The sequence below is a fragment of the Canis lupus genome, chromosome 16 (assembly GCF_048164855.1).
Source record: "Canis lupus baileyi chromosome 16, mCanLup2.hap1, whole genome shotgun sequence".
Lineage (NCBI taxonomy): Eukaryota > Metazoa > Chordata > Mammalia > Carnivora > Canidae > Canis > Canis lupus.
Genome location: NC_132853.1, coordinates 6,342,400 through 6,370,220, shown reverse-complemented (window position 1 = coordinate 6,370,220; position 27,821 = coordinate 6,342,400). Strand labels below are relative to the sequence as shown.

The 27,821-nt window shown below is 48.4% G+C and overlaps 3 protein-coding genes across 11 annotated transcripts in view; 1 reads left to right on the top strand and 2 right to left on the bottom strand.

The window, feature by feature from the left end:
* Positions 1-9,879, bottom strand: part of NUP188 (nucleoporin 188) — a 54,926-nt gene extending 45,047 nt beyond the window's left edge. The window contains exons 1-3 of the mRNA XM_072778204.1: positions 9,780-9,879; positions 2,265-2,319; positions 502-575 (exon numbers count right to left, since the gene is read on the bottom strand). Of these exons, the coding sequence (XP_072634305.1) occupies positions 502-575; positions 2,265-2,319; positions 9,780-9,811 (161 nt within the window). The 5' untranslated portion in view covers positions 9,812-9,879. The remainder of the gene's footprint in view (positions 1-501; positions 576-2,264; positions 2,320-9,779) is intronic.
* DOLK (dolichol kinase) lies at positions 9,867-11,987 on the top strand. Its single transcript, XM_072778227.1, has one exon. The coding sequence runs from the start codon at positions 10,223-10,225 to the stop codon at positions 11,831-11,833; it is 1,611 nt and encodes a 536-aa protein (XP_072634328.1). The 5' UTR covers positions 9,867-10,222; the 3' UTR covers positions 11,834-11,987.
* Positions 11,988-14,418: 2,431 nt separating this feature from the next.
* PHYHD1 (phytanoyl-CoA dioxygenase domain containing 1) lies at positions 14,419-27,294 on the bottom strand. 9 transcript variants are annotated; one of them, XM_072778243.1, is made up of 12 exons: positions 27,062-27,288; positions 26,649-26,730; positions 23,986-24,161; positions 20,605-20,705; positions 20,420-20,467; positions 18,345-18,400; positions 18,198-18,260; positions 17,531-17,552; positions 16,179-16,307; positions 15,965-16,081; positions 14,979-15,105; positions 14,419-14,844 (listed from the first exon to the last, which is right to left on the bottom strand). In XM_072778243.1, the coding sequence occupies exons 2-12, from the start codon at positions 26,679-26,681 to the stop codon at positions 14,799-14,801; spliced, it is 918 nt and encodes a 305-aa protein (XP_072634344.1). In that variant the 5' UTR covers positions 26,682-26,730; positions 27,062-27,288; the 3' UTR covers positions 14,419-14,798. The 9 variants fall into 9 exon arrangements, 8 of the variants coding, with proteins under 8 accessions (XP_072634344.1, XP_072634347.1, XP_072634348.1 ...); XM_072778246.1 differs by having other exon boundaries at positions 16,179-16,293; positions 20,605-20,680; positions 27,062-27,287; XM_072778247.1 differs by having other exon boundaries at positions 20,605-20,680; positions 24,003-24,161; positions 27,062-27,284.
* Between the last annotated feature and the right edge of the window lie 527 nt (positions 27,295-27,821).

The following is a 27,821-nucleotide window of genomic DNA, read 5'->3' as shown; positions in this document are numbered from 1 at the left end:
TGTTATTGTTTTCCATTGCCCACTAAAAAATATATATATATATATTCAAGCACTGAATAAAAATAGTATCTATCTTAGTGGGCTTTTATGAGGCCTATGATACTCAGAATAGTAACTGATACACAGTAAACACTCTGTAAGTGGTCAGCTACTCTTATCACTGCTCACTGCCCTAGCCTAGCACCTGGTGCCAACAGCACTGTACACAAACACAGTGGACCAAAATAAACACTAGAACTATTAATTGAAAAGTTAATGACTCCCCCTCCCCAAATACTAGAGTTATATAACTAGATTCAACAACACTATATTTCTAAAAGGAATTTCCCTTCCTTTCAACAGACAGAAAAAATGTGCCCAACTCTCTTCCACTGGTAACCAAACTGTATTCTCTATAATCTACCTGACCCAGCAGTATCACAAAATCATACACAACAACAGTTTCACTACCCCAGCTTCCTCAGGGGAATTACTCTAACCAGACGCATGGAATAGCCATACCTGGGTGGTTTATAGTAGGACAGCCCTTCTAAGAGCCGCTGCCAATGTTTATTCAGTTCTGCCTCGATCTGATTCTGGAAAAGAACAAAGAAATTATATAAGGGTTTACATAATCCTAAGTCTTTTTTAATATGCTTTTCCCCACAGCTGAAATCATTTTGAAAAGAGAATTCTCAGGGCACCTGAGTGGCTCAGTTGGTTGAGCATCTGACTTTGGCTCAGGTCATATCTCAGGATCCTGGGGTCAAGCCCCACGTCGGGCTCCCTGCTCAGTGGGGAGTCTGCTTCTCCCTCACACTTCTCCCCTCATCCCGTTCATGCTCTCTCTAATAAATAAATAAAATCTTAAAAAAAAAAAAGAATTCTGTAGCCTCTTTTCCTTCCTTAACATTCTAACGATGATTTAACCTGATTATGAAAATCTTGATAAATACTCTTTCTAGTGGTTGCATAATATTTTATCAAGTGGCTGGATAATAATTTATTTACCATACCTCTATTGTTAGATAAACTTAAGCGGTGACTCCTTATTAATATAAATAACACTATGTAAGGGCACCTGGGTGGTTCCATCAGTTGGGTGTCTGCCTTCGGCTCAGGTCATGATCCCAGGGTTCTGGGATGGAGCCCCATATAGGGCTCCCTGCTCAACAGGGAGCCTGCTTCTCCCTCTGCCCCTCCCCCTGCTCATGCTTTCTCTTTCTCTCAAATAAATAAAAAATAAATTTTAAAAATACTATGGTAAAGAGCTTTGTGCACAAAACTTTTTCAGGATTTCTTTCTTGTAAGACATATTCCTAGAAGTAGAGTTATCAGACGAAAGCATATAAAAGATGTGAAGACTTTATAGTGGATCTTGGATAGGTCAGATGGTAGAGCATGAGACTCTTGATTTCAAGGTCATGAGTTCAAGCCCCATGTAGCCTACTGGCCATGTAGCCTACCTAAAAAAAAAAAAAAAAAAAAGGCTCTAGGGATGCCTGAGTGGCTTTTTTTTTTTTTTAAAGATTTTATTTATTTATTCATGAGAGACACAGAGAGAGAGAGAGGCACAGACACAGGCAGAGAGAGAAGCAGGCTCCATGCAGGTAGCCCAACGTGGGACTCAGTCCCAGGTCTCCAGGATCATGCCCTGGGCTGCAGGCAGACGCTAAACCGCTGAGCCACCGGGGCTGCCCATAAATAAAATCTTAAAAAAAAAAAAATTAAAGCTCTGAAAAAAGGTATAACATTATGTTAATTACCATAATAATAATAGCAATAATTGAACATCATCTTAACACTTTACCCTCACAGGGTCGGTTAAAACACTAAGGATCAACATTATGAACTGTCCTTTACTATACTTGGAAATGTCCTAGAAAGCACAGCCTCTGTGACCTAAGGAGCTAGCAACATGTTAAAAAAAAGAAAAGGCAAGTAAAGTCCAAGACAGAGAAAAGGCCTGAGCATTTTCCTTAGCCTGAGGGAGCAAAATGGTATTTGTCCCTCAACCCTGAGCAGCTAGTTGAACAGCACTGGTATCTTTTCAGATAAGGAATCACCAAAGAACAAAGAGAAGTGGTTTAGAAACCTTAGCAGCTGGGCTAGAAGATACAACATGGTTCAGCACAGAGAAACAGGGAATACATCATGTTTATAAAGTTTTAGGAATAAAAAAATGCATTTACTTCTTCCATCAAAGACAAGGCAGTTTTGGGAGCTTATTGTAACACAAGCTACATAAAAACTACAGAATCCACTCAAGAACACCACCCACTTACCAGTTCTCTCAGAGCTGACCTTCCAAGCAGAATTGTCCATAGTTCCCGGCTGCTCCTGAAAAATAATGGGAATTTTGCACTTTCAGATTATACAAATTTGACCAAGCTGTCTCGCAGTATTTCATCTATTCTCTGAAACCAGGAAACTCAATGTACAAAACAATTTATTAAAACTCTGGACATTAATCCCATTACATTGTTCTTAAAAGTTTGATGTTCAAAATAAAAATTAAGAAGCTGACACATAACCTAAACCAAGCAGATGTGTTAAAAATGAGGATTGCGGGCAGCCCCAGTGGCGCAGTGGTTTAGCACCGCCTGCAGCCCAGGGCGTGATCCTGGAGACCCTGGATCGAGTCCCATGTCAGGCTCTCTGCATGGTGCCTGCTTCTCTCTCTGCCTGTGTCTCTGCCTCTCTCTCTGTCTCTATGAATAAATAAAGTCTTTAAAAAAAAAAAAGAGGATTGCCACCATACTTTAATGCATTTAAGATACAATTAATTGCAGGATACATGATTATTTATGTTCTACCAGCCATCGATAATAAAATACATAGCAGTATAAAGAAATGTATATTTGAGAATTAATGAACTACAATAATTAGTGAATTATCTTACATCTTCTATGCTAAGAAGCCACCTCAGGGTAGTATTTCTATCTCCTCCCTTCTCATTAAAATGTAGTGACCAAAAAGGAGAATACAGAAAAGGACTATGTATATTTCAAGCCCCCTCATCAACTCCAGAAATTTTATCTTTCTTTTTTTTTTTTTTTTTTTGTTTTGTTTTAAGATTTTATTTGACAGAGAGATAACACACAAGCTAGGGGAGCTGCAGAGGGAAGAGAAGCAGACTCCCCACTAAGCAGGGAGCCCATTGTGGGGCTCGATTCCAGGACCCTGAGATCATGACCTGGGCCGAAGGCACTTAACCCACTGAGCCACTCAAGTGCCCCAATTTTCTTTTTTTTAAGATTTACTTAAGTAATCTCTCTACCCAACACGGGGCTCAAACTCATGACCCCAAGACCAAGAGTCAAACACTCTACTGACTGAGCTAGCCAGGTACCTTCAGAAAATTTTCTAAATGCAATATTCGTTCACTTATTAATTAGCACTAGGTACCACATACAGTGCAAGACACTATATTAAAAACAACACATTATTGTCACTATTCCTGGTAAACTCTTTAAATATACCCTTCACCATGTGCTTACCCAAGTTCCTTCCCTCATCCATGCCTTTGGAACTTCAGGAAACACCTTATGGGGTTTTCTAAAGTCTAGAACTAAATTTCAAAATGTAACCACTAAGAAATTCTCCCAAGAGGCTCCTGGATGGTTCAGTTGGTTAGGAGTCTCAGGTCATGATTTCAGGTTTGTGGGATTAAGCCCCAATTCCCCCTCCAAGCTCAGCATAGAGTAAGCTTGAGATTTTCTCCCTCTCTCTCTCTGCCCCTCCCCCTGCTTTCTCCCCCCCCCCTTAAAAAAAAAAACTGCTTAGAAAGCTAGTCTATAGAGATGAAAAGGTCTAGGAAAATATACTAAACATTTGACAGAAAGGATGCAAGTTCTCTTAAAAATGAGGATAAACTGAAAAATGTTTTTCCCATGAAGACTTACATCAAGCACTAGCTATGCTTAAAAATTTTCTTTCAAGGGGTGTCTGGCTGGCTCAGTGGGTGGAACCGACAACTCTTGATCTCAGGGTTGCTAGTTCAAGGCCCAGACTGGGTGTAGATTACTTAAAAATAAAATCTTTACCACCACCACCCCCAAAAAAGTCTTTCAACATTTTCCCATCAAAAGAGGTTTAAATCTCTTTTCTAAGGGTTAATGCTTTTAAGAAAACACTTGAGCTCTGCTGCATCAATAAACATCTGCTCCCTCGATGGCTCTGTGAGATCACTAATCATTTTTCTGATGACAAGACAGCATTCACTATGCAAAAATCAGGAGATGAGATCTAGTTAATGAAACAAATAGGACCCTTTACTCACAATTATATTAAAAGGTCTGAGTAAACCACGCTGTAAGCAATTAAGAACAGAGGCAAGCTCACCATTTAAAGAAATTTATAGTAAAATTTTAAAGTTAGACTGCCTTTTGTAAAGAGAATAATTATATTCTAACTTAATTGTTTGATAAATCTGAATTAACAAAAAAATAAGGAAGGGCTTCATTTAATGTGGCATATACTTCGGGATGCCTGGGTGGCTCAGCAGTTGAGCATCTGCCTTCGGCTCAAGGAGTGATCCCAGAGTTCTGGGATCGAGTCCCACGTTGGGGCTCCCCGTAGGGAGCCTGCTTCTCCCTCTGCCTATGTCTCTGCCTTCTCTCTGTATCTCTCATGAACAAATAAGTAAAATCTTTTAAAAAAAATATTTAAAAAAAAGTATACAGCATACACTTGAACTTCTGATTTGTACAGAATGCATTAGATTCCTACTATATAACACATAGCTAATAAGGGGGTAACGGTACACCAATATTAATGGAAAGAAATTTGTCTTTAATTGAAGGCATTTGTATGCCTAAGCTAATATATCAAATCACTGTTGATCATCCATCTTCCAATTTCAAAAGCCCAGGTATCACTGAGCTTTATTTTTTTTTTTAAGATTTTATTTATTTATTCATGAGAGATACAGATAGAGAGAGAGAGCGAGGGAGAGAGAGAGAGAGGCAGAGACACAGGCAGAGGGAGAAGCAGGCTCCATGCAGGGAGCCTGATACGGGACTCGATTGCAGGACTCCAGGATCAGGCAGGCCCTGGGCTGAAGGCAGGCGCTAAACCACTGAGCCACCCAGGGATCCCATCACTGAGCTTTAATTTACCCACATTTGCTTTCAGAACTTAAGTCTCTAGTTAGCTAGGTAGCTAGCAGGGATTCACAGAAGAAACTATGAAGACGGGATGCTTGGGTGGCTCAGCAGTTGGGCCTCTGTCTTCAGCTCAGGGTGTGATCCTGGGACTCGGGATCGAGTCCCACATCGGGCTCCCTGCATGGAGCCTGCTTCTCTCTCTCTGGCTATGTCTGCCTCTCTCTCTCTCTCATGAATGAATGAATAAATAAAAATCTTAAAAAAAAAAAATTAAGGGGATCCCTGGGTGGCTGAGCAGTTTAGCGCCTGCCTTCAGCCCAGGGTGTGATCCCGGTATTCCGGGATCAAGTCCCACATCGGGCTCCCTGCATGGAGCCTGCTTCTCCCTCTGCCTGTGTCTCTGCCTCTCTTTCTCTCTGTCATGAATAAATAAAATCTTAAAAAAAAAAAAAAAAAAAAAAGATTTTTATTTATTTGAGAGAAAGAGAGCAGAGGGAAGGGCAGAGGGAGAAGCAGATTCCCCATTTAGCAGGGAGCCTGGAGATCAGGTCTTGGGAGATCATGACCTGAGCCAAAGGCAGCCACTTAACACACAGAGCCACCCAGGTGCCCTGGAAATCTACATTTTAAAACTCCACAAATGAATTCCTAAATTACCACTGCTCCAGGGTATCAATTTGTTTCAGAGGAGCAGGTAAAAGACCTGGTCCTTGGGGATCCCTGGGTGGCGCAGCGGTTGGGCGCCTGCCTTTGGCCCAGGGCGCGATCTTGCAGACCCGGGATCAAATCCCACGTCGGGCTCCCGGTGCATGGAGCCTGCACTCCCTCTGCCTGTGTCTTTGCCTCTCTCTCTCTCTCTCTCTCTCTCTGTGACTATCATAAATTTAAAAAAATATAAAAAAATTATAAAGAAAAAAGACCTGGTCCTTTTATGTTTAATACATTAGCCTATTTTGCAGAGACGGGGAGAGAAAGACTCTGCTACTAAACAAGATTGGAGATCACTGTCCTGGAGTAAAGCAGTAACTTTTATACTTACTACTCAAGAAAAAAAAAAAGTGTTCTTTAGAAATTAAAATTTTTTTTTGGCAAAAAGAAAAAAAATTTTATTGGCAAAACCATGTCATGCAATATATATTCCTTTTGTTATGTCAAAATCAATAATCTCTATTGAAAATGAGCTTTTGATAATAAGAATAGCCAACATTAATCAAGCATTTATAATATGCAGGCACTGTGTTAAGCATTTTACATTCTGTCTTATTGAATATTGACAATTCATATATGAAGCTGATGCTCTTATTATCCCCATTATCTCATCAGGAAACTAAAGTTTAAGAGTAGTTAAATAATTTGTCTAAGGTCACAAAGCTAATATATAATAGAGCCAAGGCTTGAACCCGAGTTTGCATGACTCCAGAGTTTCATCATTACATTATACTGCATCAAGACACACTCAAGAATTCATCCTACAAGTATGCAAAGGTGGAGGTGAGGCTTTCTATTTTACAATGGCAAAACATACCCTTAACATAGTGGCTGGCAAAGAGATGCTCAAAGAATATATGCTGATGAAGAAGTACCAAAGATGGAGAATGAGAGGAGTCCCTTTTAGACCTGCAAGGCCTGCAATCTAAGTGGAACAGAAAAATTAGAAAACCAGTATTATATGCAGAAGTGCCAAGAGAAGGCAGGATAAAGGAGACAACAGTAGGGATGCCTGGGTATCTCAGTTAAGTGTGTGTCCAACTCTTGATTTCAGCACAGGTCATGATCTCAGAGTCATGGGACAGAGCCCTGTGTTGGGTCCGTGATCAGAAGGGAGTCTGCTGGAGATATGCTCTGTCCCTCTACCCCTGCCCCAAACTACCCCCTCCAAATAAATAAATCTTAAAAAAAAAAAAAAAAAAAGGAGAAGGGGCACTTGGGTGGCTCAGTGGTTGAGCATCTGTCTTCGGCTCAGGTCCTGATCCCGGGATCCTGGGATCAAGTCCCGTCCTGGGATCAGGTCCCGCACCAGGTTCCCCCGCAGGGAGCTTGCCTCTCCCTCTGTCTCTGCCTCTCTCTCTGTGTGTCTCATGAATAAATAAATAAAATATTTTTAAAAAAAGGGCGGGGGGGGACAGTAATTAATCAGGAAGGGAATCCTTGTGGAAACATGTGCCACTGGTTCTTCCATTCCTACATTTTCTGGTCTAGGAATAAAGAGGATACAAATGAATCAAAGACGCTTCTGATACTCCAAAGTTTAGTGTTGGGAATGACAAAGGACATTAAGTACATATTACACAATCAGCAAGAAAGTAGAAAGTAATAAAAAGTATGATCCTAAGAATTAGGCACTACAAAGGTTTAGCAGGATACAACCATGGCCAGAACTGTGGTGTCTAATCCAAAGCTATAATGTCTCTCATCTCTTTGCATAATTAATAAGTCTGATCTAAGTATTTGGAGGAAACCAAAGCACAGAAACTAAAAACATTGCCTCAAAGGTAGAGTTTTAAAAATTTATGGACTTTCAGCCCAATGTTCCAACAGAAAACACGGAACTCCATTTCTAAAAGAGTTGGACTAAATGGAAACTGGAAACAATCTTCCTGAAAGAAATCCATGCAGTTGGAAATTTCCAGAGGAAAGCTACTAGGAGGTTAGGAAGAAGAGCCTCTACGACAGAGTCCTTTTGGTACAAAGCTGAGACACAGCCAACCTACTCTGAAATAGTTCTTTTGAGAAAGTTATATTCCACAGGGAGATAATAAATGTGGCCACTGTCCACGGATGCCCTTACTCCACAGAGGAGGTACATGCCTCTTGTGTGAACTGAGATTTAAGCTTAACCAGAAGCTTTTCAAACCACTGGTGTTTTTGTTTTTTTGTTTTTTTTTTTTAGCATACATACACCACCATGACTTCTACAAACACATTAACTGAAGGACAAAAAAGATATCTAAAAATGCCAATATTCAAAATGACTGTCTGCCAAACCCTAAGGGACCTTCCTAAAACCCTGAGTGATTTAAGTGTATTATTCTATTTTTGACTAGTGCCAGCTAGCAACACACACAAGGATTCTCCTATATGCTTCAGAGCCATTTCAATACTACTCTGAAAAGGGCTCATATTTGGGAAAAAAACAGGTTCCAAGGGTAAAGTGGACTGTCTGAGGTCACTTGCAAATCAGCAGGCACCAGGAATAGATTTTAAGTTTTCTCTTAGTCCAGACCTCCAGGCATTCCAAACAGAAGGCTGCTACTCAGTATAATCCCAACAGCTATAATGTGCTTTCCAGCACAAAAAGATCACTCTAATCCCTACTCTGAGCAAAGCAGTGCCTAGAAATCCTAGTGTCATTTCTTCCATCTTCAAGTGTGAGTTTGGTACGTTCCCAGGGACATCAAAGCATCTTTCAAGCAAACCAACCCCTTCCCTTCCCCTGTTCTCTATTGAAGAGGATGCCTTACCCTACAGGAGCTAGATCTACCCAACCTCCACAATGACTACCAGATAAATACAAATAAGGGGGGGGGGGGCACAAAGACCACAATGCTGCCAGATGAAACAGCTAGGGAGGAAAAAGAAAAGTCATCCTAGCAAAGTTCAGTAGTCCAGTGGAAAGCCCAAAGAAGATCTCACTAGAGCGGGGAGGTGAAGTCAGTGGTAACAAAGAAGATAAGCAATGTGTGTAGTATTTACCGAGCGCCTATTACGTGCTCTTCTGGGTGCTGAGGACACAGCAGTGCATAAAAGTGGGGAGCCAGGGCTGGCACAGTGAGTGACAGGCATGTTGAATTTTAGGGCGGAGGGTGGTAGGGACGATGGAAGACACTTGAAGCGGAAAGGTGGAAGATGGAGGTGCGCTGACCTGGCTGAGGCTTCGGAGTCGGGCAGGCTTAGGTCTGAATCCTCACTTGACCACCTAGCTAGCGCTTAGCTGGACTCGTGAATCATCGGTAAAGAGGGTGCCTCTCGGTCTTGGGAGGGTTTCAATGAGCTAATGCACAGGAAGCGCTTCGCCAGCGTCTGGCGCTAGTAAGCGCTCTGTAAAGTAAGAACTGTCTCTTGTTTTAACATTTCATCTTCTCGTTCCCAAAGTCCACTACGGAGCCTGGGATCGCCTAAAAGACCCGGGCACGTCGGCCGACGGAGCCAATGCAGGAGGAAATGAGAAGATGGATGAATGAAAGGCTGCGAGGAGAAAGAGGGCAGCAACTGCAGCGAGGTGGCTCGGCCACACGCGGAACAGACCTCCCAACGAGCACATGGAGGAACCCGGGAACGTCGCCGGGGCAGGCAGGGCAACCGGCTGCAGCGGGGACAGAGGCGGGGGCTCCCCCCGGGCGACCGCGAAGCGCCCCGTCGCGCCTCGAGGGAGCGTCACGCCGGACAAGGAAGCGCGGGGTGGGGGGGGGCGGCGAGGAACGCGGGAGGAAGGCAAAGAGACTGGATGAAGAGACGGGAGGCCGGCGTGAGGCAAGGGGAGAGGCACCGGCCCCGTCTTGGAGAAGTCGCCTGGGATCCCCGCGCGCGGGGACCGTTTGGACGTAACCGCCTCCCGTCTCGGCGCCCGTCCACCTAGCGGGGCTTCACCCCGCTACCGCCGCCACACGTCTCGCCCGCAAGTCCCGCCCGGCTTCCGCTCGACTTCGACCCCACGCCTCACTGCCACCCCCGCCGATTCGGCCCGCTCCGCACCTCACACACTGCCCGCCGGCGGCCGCCGCCATCTTCGCGCGCGCGCGCCCCGGCCCCGCCCCCAGACGCCGCAGCCACGTGACCGTTCGCCTCCGGCCGGGCTGTGGGCGGTGTTTCTTGTCACGTGACGGCGGGCGGGGCCAAGATGGCGACGCCCAGAGAGGTGAGGAAGCCGCGGTGGGAGCAGCACGGGCTGTAAAGAAAGCGGCGGAGTAGCAACGTCTGCGTCCTAGGTGCGAGGCCGTGGAGGATAGCTGGGCGCCAGTTCCCGAGCCGCAGAGAGAGGCTTGCCTACAGTGGAGCTTCCCTCCTCGCAGCTGGAGAACGGAAAGAGGAGGTGCTGGCTGTGTGAAGCTGCCGCTTTCGGCTTGACAAGGCTTGAGGGACCCAGAGGCCAAGGCGTCGCTAGTCACTCCGGTTTCTCCGGGGCCCGGTCTAGAGACATGACCCGAGAGCACGCTCCCCCGGTCCCCGGGGCTCCGCTGAGTGGGTCAGTGCTGGCGGAGGCAGCAGTAGTGTTCGCAGTGGTGCTGAGCATCCACGCAGCCGTGTGGGACCGATACTCGTGGTGCGCCGTGGCTCTCGCAGTGCAGGCCTTCTACGTCCAGTACAAGTGGGACCGGCTGCTGCAGCAGGGAAGCGCTGTCTTCCAGTTCCGCATGTCCGCAAACAGTGGCCTGCTGCCCGCATCAATGGTCATGCCTTTGTTCGGACTGGTCATGAAGGAGCGCTGCCAGTCCATGGGGAACCCATATTTTGAGCGCTTTGGAATTGTGGTGGCAGCCACTGGGATGGCAGTGGCCCTCTTCTCGTCGGTACTGGCACTGGGCATCACTCGCCCAGTGCCCACCAACACTTGTGTCATCTCAGGCTTGGCTGGAGGTGTCATCATTTATATCATGAAGCACTCACTGAGTGTGGGCGAGGTGATCGAGGTCCTGGAGGTCCTGCTGATCTTCGTCTACCTCAACATGATCCTGTTGTACCTGCTGCCCCGCTGCTTTACCCCTGGGGAGGCACTGCTTGTATTAGGTGGCATCAGCTTCATGCTCAACCAGCTCATCAAGCGTTCTCTGACTGTGGTGGAGAGCCAGGGCGACCCAGTGGATTTCTTCCTGCTGGTGGTGGTAGTAGGGATGGTGCTTATGGGCGTCTTCTTCAGCACACTCTTTGTCTTCATGGACTCAGGTACCTGGGCTTCCTCCATCTTCTTCCACCTTATGACTTGTGTGCTGGGCCTTGGCGTGGTCCTTCCCTGGCTGCACCGGCTTATCCGCAAGAACCCCCTGCTCTGGCTTCTTCAATTCCTCTTCCAGACAGAGACCCGCATCTACCTCCTGGTCTACTGGTCTCTGCTGGCCACCTTAGCCTGCCTGGTGGTGCTTTACCAGAATGCCAAGCGGTCATCTTCTGAGTCTAAGAAGCACCAGGCCCCCACCATTGCCCGAAAGTATTTCCACTTCATTGTGGTGGCCACCTACATCCCCGGTATCATCCTTGACCGGACACTGCTCTATGTAGCTGCCACCATATGCCTAACAGTCTTTATCTTCCTAGAATATGTGCGCTATTTCCGCATCAAGCCCCTGGGCCACACTCTGAGGAGCCTCCTGTCCCTTTTCTTAGATGAACGAGACAGTGGACCACTCATCCTGACACATATCTACCTGCTCTTGGGCATGTCTCTTCCAATTTGGCTGGTTCCCAGGCCCTGCACACAGAAGGGCAACTTGGGGGGAGCAAGAGCCCTAGTCCCTTATGCAGGAGTCCTGTCTGTGGGTGTGGGGGACACTGTGGCCTCCATTTTTGGCAGCACAATGGGGGAAATCCACTGGCCTGGAACCAAAAAGACCTTTGAGGGGACCATGACCTCTATATTTGCCCAGATCATTTCTGTAGCTCTGATCTTAATCTTTGATAGTGGAGTGGACCTAAACTACAGTTATGTTTGGATTTTGGGCTCTATCAGCATCGTGTCCCTCCTAGAAGCATACACGACACAGATAGACAATCTCCTGTTGCCTCTCTACCTCCTGATATTGCTGATGGCATAGCTGCTGCATAGCAATGATGGGAAGAAATGGACCTGGGGAGGATGAATGGTCCCCACAGCAGCCAGCCATTTTGGGCATGAAGAGCCAAGGGGTGAGAAGCAGATTTGATTTCTTCAATTGATTCAGATTCAAAATAAAAATCAAAGAACTCCTGGTTTTAGTTTTGCTGATATTTTAAAAGAGACAAAAAGGCTTAAAGACAGCACAACAATACAAAGAGGCTGAGAGTGGTATAGGACACACACACACACCCATACCCACACCTGTCATCTTGCGATTCTTGGAGGGGACCCGAGCGGGATCCTGGAGTCAGGAGTGTGTAATGGTCACCACTTCAGGTTCTGGAGTCAAAGTAACCTGGTTGAGACTCTGAGTCCTTGACTGTACTATTTAACTATGTGAGTTGCTTAACCACCCTGGGCCTCAATTCCCTTGTCTACAAGATGGGAATAGTAAGATCCCATCTACTGTTAGTTACTAGCTGAGGATCCAGTGAGATGAGGTAGGTGTGTGAAAGGTCCAGCCCACAGCCCATGTATAATGAACAATAGTAAGTGTCATTATTAGTCAAGGCTAGCCCTCATGTCAGCAAAAAGCCAGGCCAGCCAAGAGGTTTCATGGATTGTGCTTGGAGACCAGAGTGACTCTACTCCCCTGGCAACATTTGGAGGAGAGCCCAAGAGGAAAATAGCCAAGCGCATGTGCTCTCTCCCCTTTGAGCTGAAGGGAAGAGGTGAGACATCTGTTGCATGCGCAGAAGGGCTGGAGGAAGAGTATCAAGCCTGGTGGGCTGACTTCCTGTTTGAGCCAACTCCCCTCCTGCCTCAAGGCCTCTGCTGCCTGGCTGAGTGGTACTGATAAAGGACACATGATGATGATGCTGGCAGGCACAGGGTCCTTAACAAGGGGTCCCTCCTGAGACCCTCTCATACACCAGTCATCTCGAAACCTGTGTTTCTTCTCTTGGTAAGAAGTTAAGAGACTGAGGGCTGGCGGGATTTACTGAGAGTTCAGAATGGCTCTACTGTGGGGCCCATGCTGTATCCTTGCTCTGTGTGAGGACAGACTTCAGGGCTGTCCATTTCCCCACCATACCCTCCAGCGCCAGCAGAACCTGGCATTGTAGCGGGAACCCAGGGGACATTTGCCAAGTGGGTGAACATTTCCCATCCGTGGGAAGATAGCATAGTGAGTTGCTTAAGGCTGGACAAGGTTCTCTGCTCCTTACCCAGCCCAACAGGAAGGGGCCTAACTGTAAGATACGAGAACTTTGGCCTACCAGGGCCAGAAGCCAGGAGCAGAGCTCTAGCAGGGATCACTGTTGAGCCCTCTCCCTCAGAGGAAAGTGTCAAGACATTCCTTTGGGGCTCAAAAAAGACTTAAGAAACCCTTCCCTTCTCCCAGGCTCCCTTCTACTTGCAAAAAGAGGTGGCAAAATGCCAAAGAGGCGGCAAAATGCCAATGCTTTGCCTCACTGGCTGCCTGGGTAACACCTGGGAGGGATCCTCCCAGCCTTGGTTTATTAACAAACACAGTGGGGACTGAAAATTAAGGTCACAAATTCATATGGCTGCTGAGGCTGGGCAGGTAATGCCATAGAGGAAGGGAAAGTGAGGCGTATAGGAGCCTCCAGGAAGTTGTTCTAGCCAAGCATCACCATGCCCAGAGCAGCTGACCTGCTCATTCAAAGAAGTTTAGAAATGTGCATTGTTGGGATGGCTGGGTGGCTCAGCGGTTGAGTGTCTGCCTTTGGTTCAGGGCATGATCCTGGTCCCGGGATCGAGTCCCACATCCGGCTCCCTGCATGGAGCCTGCTTCTTCCTCTCCCAGAAAGTCTGGGTGCCTGTCAAAAATGCCCACAGAGAGGGACCGTGGGGGCCTCATTTGGCCCCTTGATTGTATAGGTGGCAAACCGGGCCCAGAGAGGAGTCTGGCTTGGGACTGGAAAACAAATTGGTCACAAGGCCAGGCCCAGAATCTGGGACTGTATTCCCCAAGCTTGGTCTTCTCTCCCCAAGCAAGGAGTATTGGGAGCACAAAGGTGACAAGCACAGGGGCACCTGGATGGCTTGGTCAGTTAAGCGTCTGCCTTCAGCTCAAGTCGTGATCCTGGGGTCCTGGGATGGAGCCCCACATCCCTCTCTCGCTCAGCGGGGAGCCTGCTTCTCCCTCTCCCTGTGCAGTTCTCTCTGCTACTCCTCTCTCTCTCTCTGTTAAATAAATAATAAAATCTAAAAAAAAAAAAAAAAAAACCCAAAGGTGAGAAGCACATGTGCTGGATCAGGCTGAGTCACTCAACAACTGAAATAGCCCTTGGGACTGGAGCAGGTCACTGAAACTTCCCACACCATGTGGTAGCTTCACCATCTATAAACACAGATGGTAAGAGCACCTACCTGGAAGGTGTCAGGACACAGTGAGACAAAACACTTACAGCTCTGGGCATGGTGAATGCCCACTAAATGTTATTGTCATTAAAACTGTGCAGACCTCACCAGGCAGGGCTGGGATGCCTGGGATAACTTACAGCAGGGCTCTTCTCTTGAAAGAAAGGCTATTTGGGAAAGAAGAGTCAGGAGGCTGCATTCAGAAATCGCTTTTATTGCATGTCCTGCACTGTAATAATTAGAATTGCATCTGAGAGGAGGGAACAGGGGGTAGCTAGCAGAGAAATAGCCACAATGCTATCATGGCGAGAGGCTGCCTCCAGCAGGAGGTTGGGTTGGGGCAGGGGAGAGGCAGAGAGACAGAGGTGTCCAGAAAGCCAGCCAGCCAGGCTCCTGGGGCCCACCTGCCACCCCTCACCTGCCTGTCTACAGGGCTCAGGGGCACAGACGCTGGCAGGGAGAAAGCACAAGGGAAGAGATTTAGCTTCCCCTTTGCAGCTGGGTGGTCGGGCGAGGCGCTGGTGCTTGCAACCCACAGCTTCCCCTGGAGGGGCTGGGCCCCAGCCCTGAGAGGCGGTTCAGGTGTACAGAGGGGGAAAGGGCAGCTCAGCTGTTGGCTGGAGCCTGTGGAGATAGAGAAGACCCTGAGGCACCAGCATCACTGCTCTGGGCCTCCAGGACCTCTTCAGGAGCCTGTCCAGGGCACGCGCGCGCGCACACACACACACACACACACACACACACACCCTGCCACCTACCAGTTCTCCGGGCTCCACATGGTGCCCAAGGACTCCATGAGGTGGAAAGTATAGGCATGGCGTGAGCGGTCAGAAAGGTTCTGCTCACTCTTGTGCACTACTTCTCCGTGGATTAGGATAAGGGCCCCTGGCAGGAATGCAGCAGGTCAGGAGAACATTTGGCAGAGAGAGATAAAGGCCCCTCCTCCCTCAAGTGATTCTGTGGCCTGTTCATCCCCATTCCCATCCCTGAAAGCTCAGGGTCAGAGGCCATGCTACTGCTCAGAGGTTCCCCTGGGACCAATTCCCTTCTGCTGTGACCTATGCCTTTGGCAAGCCTTGGCAAGAGCATCCCCTTCTATGATGTTTGCGGAACCAGGCCAGAGTGTCTGTACTATGCCAGTCAGCTGGGACCTCGCCATCAAAAGCTGGGCTGTGGAGTGCCTGGGTGGCTCCATGGTGAAGTGTCTGCCTTCGGCTCCGGTCATGATCTCAGGGTCCTGGGATCAAACCTCATGGTGGGCTCCCTGCTCAATGAGTTTGCTTCTCCTTCTCCCTGTGTCCCTGCCCCCCAAATCCCTGTTCGTGCCATCTTTCTCTCTCTCTGTCAAAAAATATACATATAAAATCTTAAAAAAAAAAAAAAGCCAGGCTGGATGTCAGGTTGCCCTGTTCTAAAAGGAATGGCCAGCATCTGTTTAGCATCTGCCATGTGCCACATCTTAAGCACATCATCTATCTCACTGACTTCCCTGCTTTACATTTGGGGAAACTGAGGCTCAGAGAGATTCAGTCATTTGCCCAAAAGGACAGTGGAGTCTGGACTCTAGCCTGATCCAGGATGCCTTAGGGAAAATTGTGTGGTTTTCAGGCTTCCCTATGCCTGTCCACCCCCACCTCCCATCCCGTAACTTCACAGCCCTCAGGGAAGCTGGGCGGTCAGAGCAAGCACAGACCCACACACACAGCCTCAGAGCCTGCCTCCCTGCCCTCTGCATCCCACCTACCTCTCTGCACTGGTGTGGGTACAAATAGGCTGTCATCCCAGACAGGCTCTGACCCAAGGAATCTGGTGTTGAGCTTCAAGCCAGCAAAGGCCCGGACCATCCTTCTTGACACCCCACCTGTGGCCAAGGGGGGAGCCTTTAGCCTCTCTTATTTTCCGGGTCTCTCTTCCACGGGGACTGGATATGGGTGGGCAGGGAGAACAGGTGTCCTTACCGGTATGGGAGCCTGGGATGAACCAGAGGCAGCCATTCTCCAGAGTGGCATCCTCCAATGCGATCCATATGCCCAGCACCCGGCCCAGGGGCTCCGTGTACAGGAAGGTGGAGTCCTGGTGAGGGGAAACTGCAGCAGCCCCCACCCTGGACATAAGGAACCTGGCTTGCTTCACCTTGTCCTTATTCCCCACTGGTGCTCTCACAGCCTTCCAAGGGTCAGTTGGAATCCCACCACCTCCTGGCCTGGAGACTCAGGGCATGAGATTTCACCTCTCAAAACCTCCTTTTTCTAAACCATGAAGTGACCTCAGCAGGAACCTACCTCATGGCGTTGCTGGAGGACCCGATGCCACAGGGTGTGGAAAGTGCTTAGTACAGGGCCCAACACCATAATTGCTAAAAAGTTGCTGCTAGTGTTTGATTTCAGCCAGGCAACTAAAGCCACCATCCTTAACCAGAACAAGGACCTCCAGCCACCAGATGATCCACTGGGCGGTGTGAGGCTGAGTACAAAAGGCGAAGACGGGGTGCAACTAGCCCCCATCCACATTTTAACACCCTCCATGTGATGCTGGGACCCCACCAGGATGGAGAACCCCTGAACAAAGGACTTTAGACAGTAGATGCTTGTTCCATCTCCTTCCCAGGGAACCATGGGTTTTCCAAGCCCTAAGAGGGACTTGAACAATCCGGACAATGTCCAGAGGGAGGTGTCCTGGTGGTGGGCAATCCAAAGCATTTGGAGCAGGACTGACTGCAGGAGATGGGGATACTGAATGCGGGGAGAGGCTGCTCATCACCTCAAGAGACCATCCCCGGGCTGGATGGGAGGGAGGAGTGTGTGGTCACAAGGAGGGCAACTTGGGCTCATGCAAGGAAGGAAAGGGCTGACTGTGAGGGGATGAGCCCCCTGTCACTGGAGGTATTTAAGCAGAAGTAGAGGGAGGCTAAACAGAGTATTTGTGCATACAGGGAGGTTTGAAGTTAGATCTGCAATTCCTCTGTCAAATCAGTCCTCCAGGGAACTTGTTAAAAATACAGGTTCACAGGTCCTTGCAGCCCTACTGACTCAAGATCTCAGGGACTGGGGACTGAGGGCCCCAGAACTGATATTTTTAACTAGCGAGAAGTCACTGCCAGGTTCAAGAACCACTGCCAAAGTCTCCAGAACACCCTCCCAATCGATAGTTCCAAAAAGGAACAGAAGGGAGCTTCTCCCTCCTGGCCCAGGCTCTTGCCCATAGACATCTCAGCAAGCGCCATCCCTCCCTCCAAAGACCTGACAACCACAAATGTCCCAGATCTCCCACCGTGGCCTTTGCTGGACCCCATGGCCTGTTCTCAGCTCACCTTCACCACCAAAGTGAGGTTGCTGCAAGAGAGAAGAAGGGCCAGATGAGGCCAGAGGCCAGTGGGGAGGGGCAGGGCTGCTCTGAGTCTTGTGGGATGCCCTAACTTGGCCACAGGTGTCTACCTCCAAGGATTCCACACCAGCACCCAGCCATGGAGTACTCCCTGTGTGCCAGGCCTAGGAGGACTGCAAAGAGAAAAAGCACTCTGCCCATGGAGTACTCCAAGTCTGAGCACACAGCATGCCTACCGAGGGCAAAGGCAGAATTGAGGAGCAGCAAGAGCAGCTGGGGCCCAGGTCTGAGATTAAGCCTCTCAGCCCCAGGATCAGAAATGGGGCCCTCTCTTCCCCAGGGAAAAACTAGAAGGTTTCTTGGAGGAGGTGGCACCAAATCGGGCCTTGAAGCTGGGAGCAGAGCATCTTAATGGCAAAAGAAGGGAGCAAGGGGTTCGGGGGGGTCTCCTTCCCTCCTGCCACCAAATTTTAACTAAGCACCAACTAAATGCCAGGCACCTTACCCAGAAGGTAAGATTTTGCATGTTCTCCTTGAAACTTAGTAATTCCTCAGGGAAGCAGCTTTTGGCCCATCAAAAGGAGGGGTTTGGTATGAGTACCCTGCCCATATTCAGAGGGTAAACTGAGGTCTGGGGAGGACAGGGAGCTCACCTTGAAGATGTACATGCTCTGCACCACCACGGGCATCTGGAGGCCCAGACTTTTGGCCAAGGCCTGAAAGGGGGCAGAAGTCAGACTTCCAGCCTGCTCTCATTCACACCTGGGCCACTCCCCACCCTCACCCACACCCCTGCTTACCTGTACCTTGGGAGAGTGTGTGACATGTCTGAAGACAGGGTCGTGGGCATGCAGAGCTGCAGAACAGAGGCAGACTAGTGGGCCAGCCCCCCACCCCCATAGGTCCCTCTGTGCCTGGTCCTGGGCGCCCCTACACAGGCCTCGTCAGCCTCACCGGGGCTTCTCACCTATTTGTATGTGTTGAGCTCTCTGCTGGTTTCTAACCAAGGGATGGGCCCACAGTGCCTGCACCCTACTCCAACTAAGACATAATTCTCCACCTTCCAGCCATCTGGAAACGTCACTCCAGACCTGACTTAAAGGGACCTGTTACATAGTAGCGATCTGGGACGCCTGGTTGGCTCAGCAGTTGATCGTCTGCCTTCAACTCAGGGTGTGATCCTGGGGTCCCGGGATCGAGTCCCACATCAGGCTCCCTGCATGGAGCCTGCCTCTCCCTCGGCCTGTGTCTCTGCCTCTGTGTGTGTGTGACTCTCATGAATAAATAAATAAAATCTTAAAAAAAAAAAAAACCATAGTAGCGATTTTGGGCCTGCCTCTTTCTCTGAGCTGCTCCAAGTGACTATTTCTCTCCTATAAGCCTGTTTCTCCTCCGTACTGCAGAACCAGAAAGCCAACCCTGCCTCTCAGGCTGCCACAACACTCGGGGTAATGCCTACACACCCTCAGGTCACAGCCTGGCATCAAATACCTGATCGTGGGCAGCCCCGGGGGCGCAGCGGTTTAGCGCCGCCTGCAGCCTGGGGTGTGATCCTGGGGACCCGGGATTGAGTCCCACATCAGGCTTCCTGCATGGAGCCTGTTTCTCCCTCTGCCTGTGTTTCTGCCTCTCTCTCTCTCTCTCTCTCTCTGAATAAATAAATAAATCTTTAAAAAAAAAAACAAATACCTGATCGTCTTGTTATTTGCTATTATTGTTGTTATTATAAAAAGTAAGGGTTGAGAGTTACGTGGGTGGCTCAATCGGTTAAGCATCTGCCTTTGGCTCGGGTCCTGATCTCAGGGTCCTGGGATCAAGCCCCTCCTGGGATCAAGCCCCGCATGAGGATCCCTCTCCAACTACCCCTCCCTCCACTCGCTCGCGTGCTCTCTCTCTCTCAAGTAAATAAATAAAATCCTTCTTTTAAAAGTAAGGGTTAGATATAATTATTGATACTGATTTGTACACTTAAAAATGGTTATGATGGCAAATTTTATATGCCTTTTACCACAATTCTTTGTACAAAGCTACCACAATATAACTTCAAGTTTAAAAATGAGTGGGGGTGCCTGGGTGGTTCAGTGTTTTGAGCATCCGACTTGATTTCGGTTCAGTTCATGATTTCAGGGTCGTGGGAGGGAGCTCCTGCTGCACTGAGCTTGGTGCTCAGTGGAGAGTCTGCCTGAGATTCTCTCTCTTCCTCTCCCTGTGCCCCTCCCCCTGCTCACACACTCTCTTTCTCTCTCCAAATAAATAAAATCTTTTGATTTTAAGATTTTATTTATTTATTCATGAGAGACACACAGAGAGAGGCAGAGACATAGGCAGAGGAAGAAGCAGGCTTTCTCTAGGGAGCCTGATACAGGAATCTATCCTAGGACCCCGGGATCACTACCTGAGCCAAGGAGTTGCTCAACCACTGAGGCACCCAGGCATCTCATAAATAAAATCTTAAAAAAAAATAGGTGGTTTCCAAAATAAATTACAATGTATGATCCTAGAAAAAACAAGGAGGATATCCTAGCTTCATTTTGGGGTCTCAGAATGGAGACCATGTCAACATGTTAGGTGCCTCTGAAGGAGGCTCCAGGAATCAGTGGGAGCCAGGAGCCCCCCATGCCCGAGGCCTGGATCATCTTCAGGCCAGGCAGAGGAGGGTCTGCACAGGTCCATCTGCACGGGTGGGTGGCTCAAGTGGTTTCTCTTCCCAGTGTCATATGATTAGCACCATAAGGCCAGAAGAGCAGACCCAGAGGGGAAGTTGCAGCCAGAAATGCCATTTACTGGGCCACTAACTTACTGTGGGCCTTGGGTTAGGCCTCAAGGCTTTTCGGGCCTCAGTTTCCCTGTATCCTTCCCCCAGGTACTGGCTTACCGTGGCCAATTTTATTGATGGATTTCTCTGGAGGGACCAGGAAATTTCCTGTAACACAAGAAACAAGTAAAGACAAAAGAGTTGGAGTCCGCTCTTCCCTGGGCAACTGGTCCTGGTGCCCACCCAGCACCTGGAGATACCCCAGGCAGGCCTTTCCCACAACCCTGGGGTTCCCGGCTCCCAACCTTTCTCGTCGAAAACGCCTTTCTCAAAGAAGAATCGAATCTTGTCGCCACTGCTAAGGAAATAGTCTTTCTTGCCCTGCAGAGAGGGGATGTTAACGGGGCTGATAGAGCAACATGGGGTCAGAGCTGGGCCTGACAAAAAAGGAAGGGGACATTCATGCTTCCCAACCCCGCAGGGCTGCAGACCCCACTGTTACTTCTCAAACTCGTCTACTGAGGTAGACAGTGAACAGGAGCCCCAAGTTCGTGGAAGCACAGCTGGAAGCCACAAGCATTAAATTTCTTGGACACCTCTTAATAAAGTCACAGAACTCTTATGCTTGATACAGTGTGACTCTGAACATAGGATGGTAATCAAACAGGCGTGGTTCCCAGGCAGCCTTGGGTCACCTGTTTTACCACTCAACACCTATTTCCTCATTTGTAAAAGGGAAATAATAATAGAACTGACCTCCTCTGGATTGTTGGAGGTTTCAGGTAGAGGCTGAATCTTACAAGAGTTGAAAGCACAGACCCTAGAGCTATAATACTTGGGTTCAAATCCCAGCTCCGCCATGGAGTTGCTGTGTGACCACCACCACATTACTGAACCTCTCTGGGCTTAGTTTCCTCATAAAATATAGATGTTATCAAAGGTATCTCATGGGGTGTTGTAGAGATTACGAATTGGTGTACATAAGGCACTAGAACAGTCTTTGGAATGTGGAAAGTGCTGCATGAATATCTGCTTTTATCATCATCACTACTGCTGTTGCTAAACAGAAAACACTCAGCCAAGGCATGGCTAAAAGCTTGATGAATATAAACTATTACTCATCTTTTTCTTTTTTCTTAATAACATTCCCTTGTTAATTTTAGTATCATGTTTTTCATTTATTTTTTTAAAAGATTTATTTATTTTAGAGAGAGTAATGAGCATGCCCTGGGGGAGGAGGAGCAGAGGGAAAGGGAGATAGAATCTCAAGCAGACTCCCCGCTGAGCGCAGAGTCCCATGAGATCACGACCTGAGGAGAAACCAATAGTAGAATGCTTAACCATCTGTGCCACCCAGGCACCCCCATATTTTACATTTCTTAGCATCATATGAAAATGATGCTTCAGGAAGATGCCCAATGTTTTCCCTGTGGTTCTAGCTGCCCTCAGCCACCTTTATGTAGATAGATCTCTCTACCTTCCTGTGTAGACACACAAGTGGAACTGAGGGCACCGACCCCTGGGTTTTCCAGGTGGCACAGTCCCATGGCTCCCCTCCTGTGTGCACACATGTGCCTGCGGGCTCTGTGGTGACCTGCCTGGCCCTTTCACAGCCTTTCCCACTGAAAAATATACATTTGTTTTAGCAGCATTCATAGCTGTTCTGTATCAGGATCAGGGTGAGAGAAACAAGTCAAGGAAGCATAATTAATAATAATAACAATATTAAAGATAATGAGCACCTGGGTGGCTCAGTTGGTTAAGCGTCCAACTCTTGATCTCAGCACAGGTCTAGATCTCAAGGTTGTGAGTTCAAGCCCTGTGTTTGACTCCATGCTGGGTGTGGAGCCTACTTAAGAAAATAATAATAATTACAGAAAATGAAGCTAAACATGTCAAAGATTCTACTTGACTCCTTAATTCACAAGAGAACCAGTAAGATGTTCAAAGAATTCCAAGAACTGCATACAGATAGGTGGTAACAAATGCTGAAATGAGTTTGCAGATAGATGGAACAGGAATAGATCTCCAGGCGATTACTTCATTCTCCTGTCCATTTCTGTGGACAGTATTATCAGGTTTTTAAAAAAATTTTAAAAAATTTTAGTGACCTCTACACTCAATGTGGGGCTTGAGGGGATCCCTGGGTGGCTCAGCGGTTCGGCGCCTGCCTTTGGCCCAGGGCGCGGTCCCAGAGTCCCGGGATCGAATCCCACGTCGGGCTCCCGGCATGGAGCCTGCTTCTCCCTCCTCCTGTGTCTCTGCCTCTTTCTCTCTCTCTCTATGTCTATCATAAATAAAAATAAGTAAATAAATCTTTTTAAAAAAATGTGGGGCTTGAACTCATGACCCCAATATCAAGAGCCGCATGGTCTACCAACTGAGCCAGCCAGGCTCCCCTATCAGTTCTATACAACTTGCAGAGTTGGAAAATAACTCAAAGTAAGCTGGAAGGGAGAACTGGATGGAACATCCACTGATCTTTTTTAATTTTTCCTTTTTTTTTTAAGATTTTGTATTTATTTGAGAGACACAGAGAGAGAGAGAGAGAGAGAGAGAGAGCATTGGCTGGGGGAGGGGCAAGGGAGAGGGAGAAGCAGGCTCCCCACTGAGCAGGGAGCCTGACACAGGGCTGGATTCTAGGACCCTAGATCAGGATCCTGAGCTGAGGTCAGATGCTTAACCCACTGAGCTACCCCGGGCCTCTGATCTTTTTCCTTTTAATGCTCATCTCAAAGTCTTAATACTAATGGTGAATGATGAGGGTTTACTGAGTACCCAGCACTGCACTGAGCTCTTTGCAAGCATTCTAAACTAGGATACATACACTTCATTCTCCCATCCTCCCCTCAACCCTTCGCTGGTCTTTGGAACATTCTCAGAAGGCAGCTTGGGAGGCACAAGATCAGCCCCCTCATTCCTTGGGGCTGTGAGTGACCTGTCTCTAGACACTGGACCCCTATGCCTGCTAGAAGGCATCGGTGAGATGTATTCCTTAGTCCACCCTCCCAGCCTGGTCTCTGGGTTGTGAGCCATCGGGCCATTGTAATTCCCACTATGCCCACCGGATGGCAGGAGAGCCTCAGCATGAAGGAGCCGCGTTGATGGCCCCGGGCCACAGGTTTGGCTTGGCGGCCGCACCACAGCCAGGCTCCTGGAGGGTTAAGTTAGAACGTGTGGGAGAACCCCGAGTTTCCACTCACCCATCTCAAACACTATTGCGTACTATTAAGTCACAAGAGGTGGGGATGGAGAAGCTGAGTTTCTAGTCTCACTGGGGTATGAGGCTGACACAAAAGCAGGTCCCTTGGAATCATTTGGCTCTTTCTGGGGTTTCTGGCCCAACTACTGAGGAAACACAGCAGAGCACTGAACAGCACGGACTTCATATCAGGCCGATCTGGGTTCAAATCCTCACTCTATAGTTACTAACAATGTGGTTTGGGGCAAGTAACCCAAGCCTCGTTTTCCCCACCTGTCAAATGGGAGTAATAAGATCAACCTTATAAGTCCATAGTGAGGAGTGAAGGACATACACCTAGAAGGCACTTAGCTGGGCACAGGGAGGAACCAGGGCCCAATCTGTTACCAGAACAAGTGCTCATGGGCCTTGGGGCCTTCCCATCCAGGCTGCAGCTCTGCCTGGGGACTGAGCCCCCCCATGAAAGACCAGATCCCATTCTCACCTGCCCCGGACACCTACTTGGCTTCTCAGCTGCTCTTCTTCCTGGGTGGAAAATTCTATGCGGCAGTGCAGAGGGACGTCCATGTCAGCCACTAGCTCGCCAATCCTCTGTTGCATGGCTACACACTCATCTGCAGATAAAAATCCTTCCAGCACCAGAAATCCGTCCTCCTGAAACTGAAGGCAGGAAGCAAACTCAGGCTTCCCTCGGCCCTCAAATGCTCTTTATGAGGACTGACATTACCTCTCCCTCAAACCCAAAGCTGTGTGAGGGCAGGACCAAGAATCCTATTTATTGCTCTGTCTCCCCCTCCCACCCACCCACCCCCACTCAGGTCATGGTGCCTGGAACCATGGTGAGGAGCAACCAATAGTGGTTGCCTGAATGAAGGAAGAAGGAAGGGGAGGTGTCCTCATCCTTCCCCTCCAGTGGGGCTTGGGTCACATGGGAATATTACCCCGTTCATTTATTCAACTGAAATTTATTGAGCATCTACTGTGTACCAGGCATGGTTTTAGGAGCTGGAGCTACAGTAATGAGCAAGCCAGCCATGATACCTGCCATCCTGGAGCTTAAAGTCTAGCAAAGGAGGCTGACATCAAGCAAAACAGCATGTGGGGTAGAGTGGTGGGGTGTGTGCTATCACAAACCGCTGCGTGCAAGGAGGGAGAAGGCAGATTCAAGAGCTAAAGGCAGAAGTGTCCAATGTGGGGATCCCTGGGTGGCGCAGCGGTTTGGCGCCTGCCTTTGGCCCAGGGCGCGATCCTGGAGACCTGGGATCGAATCCCACGTCGGGCTTCCGGTGCATGGAGCCTGCTTCTCCCTCTGCCTATGTCTCTGCCTCTCTCTCCTTCTCCCTCTGTGACTATCATAAATAAATAAAAATTTAAAAAAAAAAAAAAAAAAAAAGAAGTGTCCAATGTAAAAGGATTGGGGTGGGGGACAGAGAAGTCTCAGGGCAGCAGCTCTGAGGAGGTGGCATTTAAAGGGGACCAGCAGGATAAGGGGGGGTTGAAGAGACAAGGATGAATATTTAAGTCCCAGAGTGCAGGATGTGTGAAGCCCCTGAGCACAGGAGGGACACAAGGAATTGAGGCCAGATGGAGGGAAGTAAGCGTGGGGGCTGAAGGGAGGCAGGAGGGTGGTGGGAGCCAAGCCAGGCAAGGAGGTGGGCTTTGTGCTGAATGTGTGGACAGCCAGGGGGGAGGGGAGTTAAAACAGCTAGTTTAAATTCTAATTTGCCTCCAGACCTCTTATTCTGTGGCTATTGAGAGACATAAGGAGAGAAAGAACATCTACATGTTTGCTTGCAGACCATTATAAAATCTTAGCATTGGAAGTCACCTCTTGAACCCACTGTGAAGTATCTGATTCCCAATTACTAACCTCCCCTTCCCTCCTTCACTCCCTCATAGATGCCTGCCTTCCACATTGTGGGATGTTGGGACATTCATGCCCACCCACTGTGGGCCCTTTCATCTCTGGAAAGCTCTGTAATAGGTACTCAATCCTCCCATCAGTATCAAGCTGAACATTTCCTCCTTGGGAACTGGGTCACCCACAGCAAACTGCGTGACCCAGCAAATACACTCAGACGAGAACTTGTTGACATACATTGGGGGCTTAACAAATAGAGGAGCAAAGATGTATTAATTAAGGGTATTCACTGATGCTGGTTGAATGAGAACAATACATCAGAAACAACCTAAATGCTCAGCGCAAGGATGGTCATTCAACAAAGTATGTTTTATCTATCTGGAACCCAACACTGCTGATAAAAATCATGTGGTAGAAAAATATTTACTGACATGGCATATGTGCCCGATATACTGTGAGATGGGGAAAAAAAAAAAAAGCTGAACACGGATTTAGTATTTTAGCCATTGCAAGATCTTGGGCGACCGCCTTGGCCCTCAGACCATCAAGTCGGAGGCACTTTAGCGTCTCCTTTATAAAACGGTGGGCAAGCACTCACAAGCGGTAGCTATTATGTTCGCCTTTTAAAGATTCTAGGGCTGTCTACTACCAAAATACTAAGTCTCAGGGTAGGAAATTATGGGTGGTTTTTCATTTTCTTTTTTGAGATTTTCTGTATTTTTCAGCATTTTTCCCTTATCAGCAACAAACAAGGATCACGTGTTTTGTTTTTGTTTTTTGTTTTTGTTTTGTTTTGTTTTTAAGTCTGTGTCACTCTAATTCCTAAGAGTCAGCTTTCCGTGTAAGGACAGCAGGTGGGACCCAGCCGCCCTCTCCTGGCTCCGGGCCGGGGCGGGGCCGGGGGTGGGGCGGCCTGCCCTCCGTTGACCCCGCCCCATCACGGGTCCTGGCTCCGCCCTCCCCCTCCCCCGCTGTCCCTCCTCCTCCTCCCCCTCTGCTCCTAGGACCCAGTCCTGGGGCTGGACTGGCTGGCTGATCTTTACTCTTTATTCTGGTTTCCATCACACGTACACATTCCCACCTCATCCCGGCCCCGTGGTCCTGACGCCCCCGGCTGTGAGTGCAGAAGTTAGGCGTTGTGGTTGGAAACTGACAGCTCTGAGCTTCTGTTTCCTCTTCTGAAAAATGCAGGGGGTGGGGTTGAGTTCCCAGGGTCTTCTGGAGGTCTGGAGGGACCCCCAGCTCTTATGTGACCCTCTCGGACCCCCACCTAGCAGATGCCCTACCTTCTGGAGCTGCGAGGGGCTCAGGCAGGCCATGAGGATGAGGCAGGCACACAGATGGTTCCGGTTGCTGCAGGGCCAGAGGCTGGAGAGGAAAAAGTACAGGGAGGCAGAGTAGTTGGAGCCTGGGAGATCCAGAAGGACTTAACCCTTGCCTACCCAAAGGAAACCCAATCCCTACCCCCAGCCCTCGCCCTCCTCCCCCAAACACACACAGATCAGCCTGGAAACCACCCTCTCCCCCTCATCATTTCTGTGCCTGGATGAAGTTCTTGCCTTTGACTTAGCTCAATAACCTGCGTCCATCCCCCCAGTTAGTCCAGGATTAGCCCTTTCCACCTTTTCCAATCTCCTTCATGGTTTTTAACGCTACCTCCCAGTTTCTTTGCACAAACCAAACCCCTCTGGCTGCTTACCAGGTGTCTAGAAGTTGCAGTCCAGGAGTGTCAGGGCAAAGAAGCTGGGTAGGCTGGAGGACCCCTGAGTCCCAGTTCAGGTACCACGACTCACTGTGACCTCTGATGAATGGCAGCCCCTCTCAGTTTTTTAGTATATGTACTGCTGAAGGGAGCACAGATATCAGCCCCTCTCTGGACATCATGCGTGGATTAGAAAGTCTCTAGGCCACCAGCATCAACATGGGGTGGGGATGGGGGGATCGGGGTGGGTCTGGAGGACTTACACAACAGATTGGTCACATTGGGCCAAGTAGCTTTGCATTCCAAAGACGCAAAAGGTCCTCAGAGAATTGTCAGGGCCCCGCTCAGCTCTGATTCTCTGAAACTCTGTCTTGGGAGGTTTAGGGACAGTGGAGGGGTCAGCCTACAGCTCAGAGGAAAGATAGCAGATAAAGGGAAATCTTTGAAAGGGAAACGGACTAGGGGCACCTGGTTGGCTCAGTTGGAAGAGCATGTGCCTTTTGATCTCTGGACTCTTGATCTCTGGGTCCTGAGTTCAAACCCCACATTGGGTACAGACATTATTTACTTACTTACTTACTTACTTACTTACTTACTTACTTACTTACTTACATAAATAAAAAAGAAAAAAAAGAAAGAAAAGAAAGAAAGAAAGAAAGAAAGAAAGAAAGAAAGAAAGAAAGAAAGAAAGAAAGAAAGAAAGAAAGAAAGAAAGAAAGAAAGAAAGAAAGAAAGAAAGAAAGAAAGGAAGGAAGGA

Bases quoted from the DNA above. Each gene is read 5' to 3' on its own strand.
- DOLK (XM_072778227.1), top strand. From the start codon at position 10,223: ATGACCCGAGAGCACGCTCCCCCGGTCCCCGGGGCTCCGCTGAGTGGG.
- PHYHD1 (XM_072778243.1), bottom strand. From the start codon at position 26,681: ATGGCCTGCCTGAGCCCCTCGCAGCTCCAGAAG. The intron at 15,106-15,964 runs GTAGGTGGGATG...CATTCCTGCCAG, and splicing joins ACCCACACCAGTGCAGAGAG to GGGCCCTTATCCTAATCCAC. The intron at 14,845-14,978 runs GTAGGTGGCAGG...CTATCTCCACAG, and splicing joins ATGTGGAGCCCGGAGAACTG to GCTCCAGCCAACAGCTGAGC.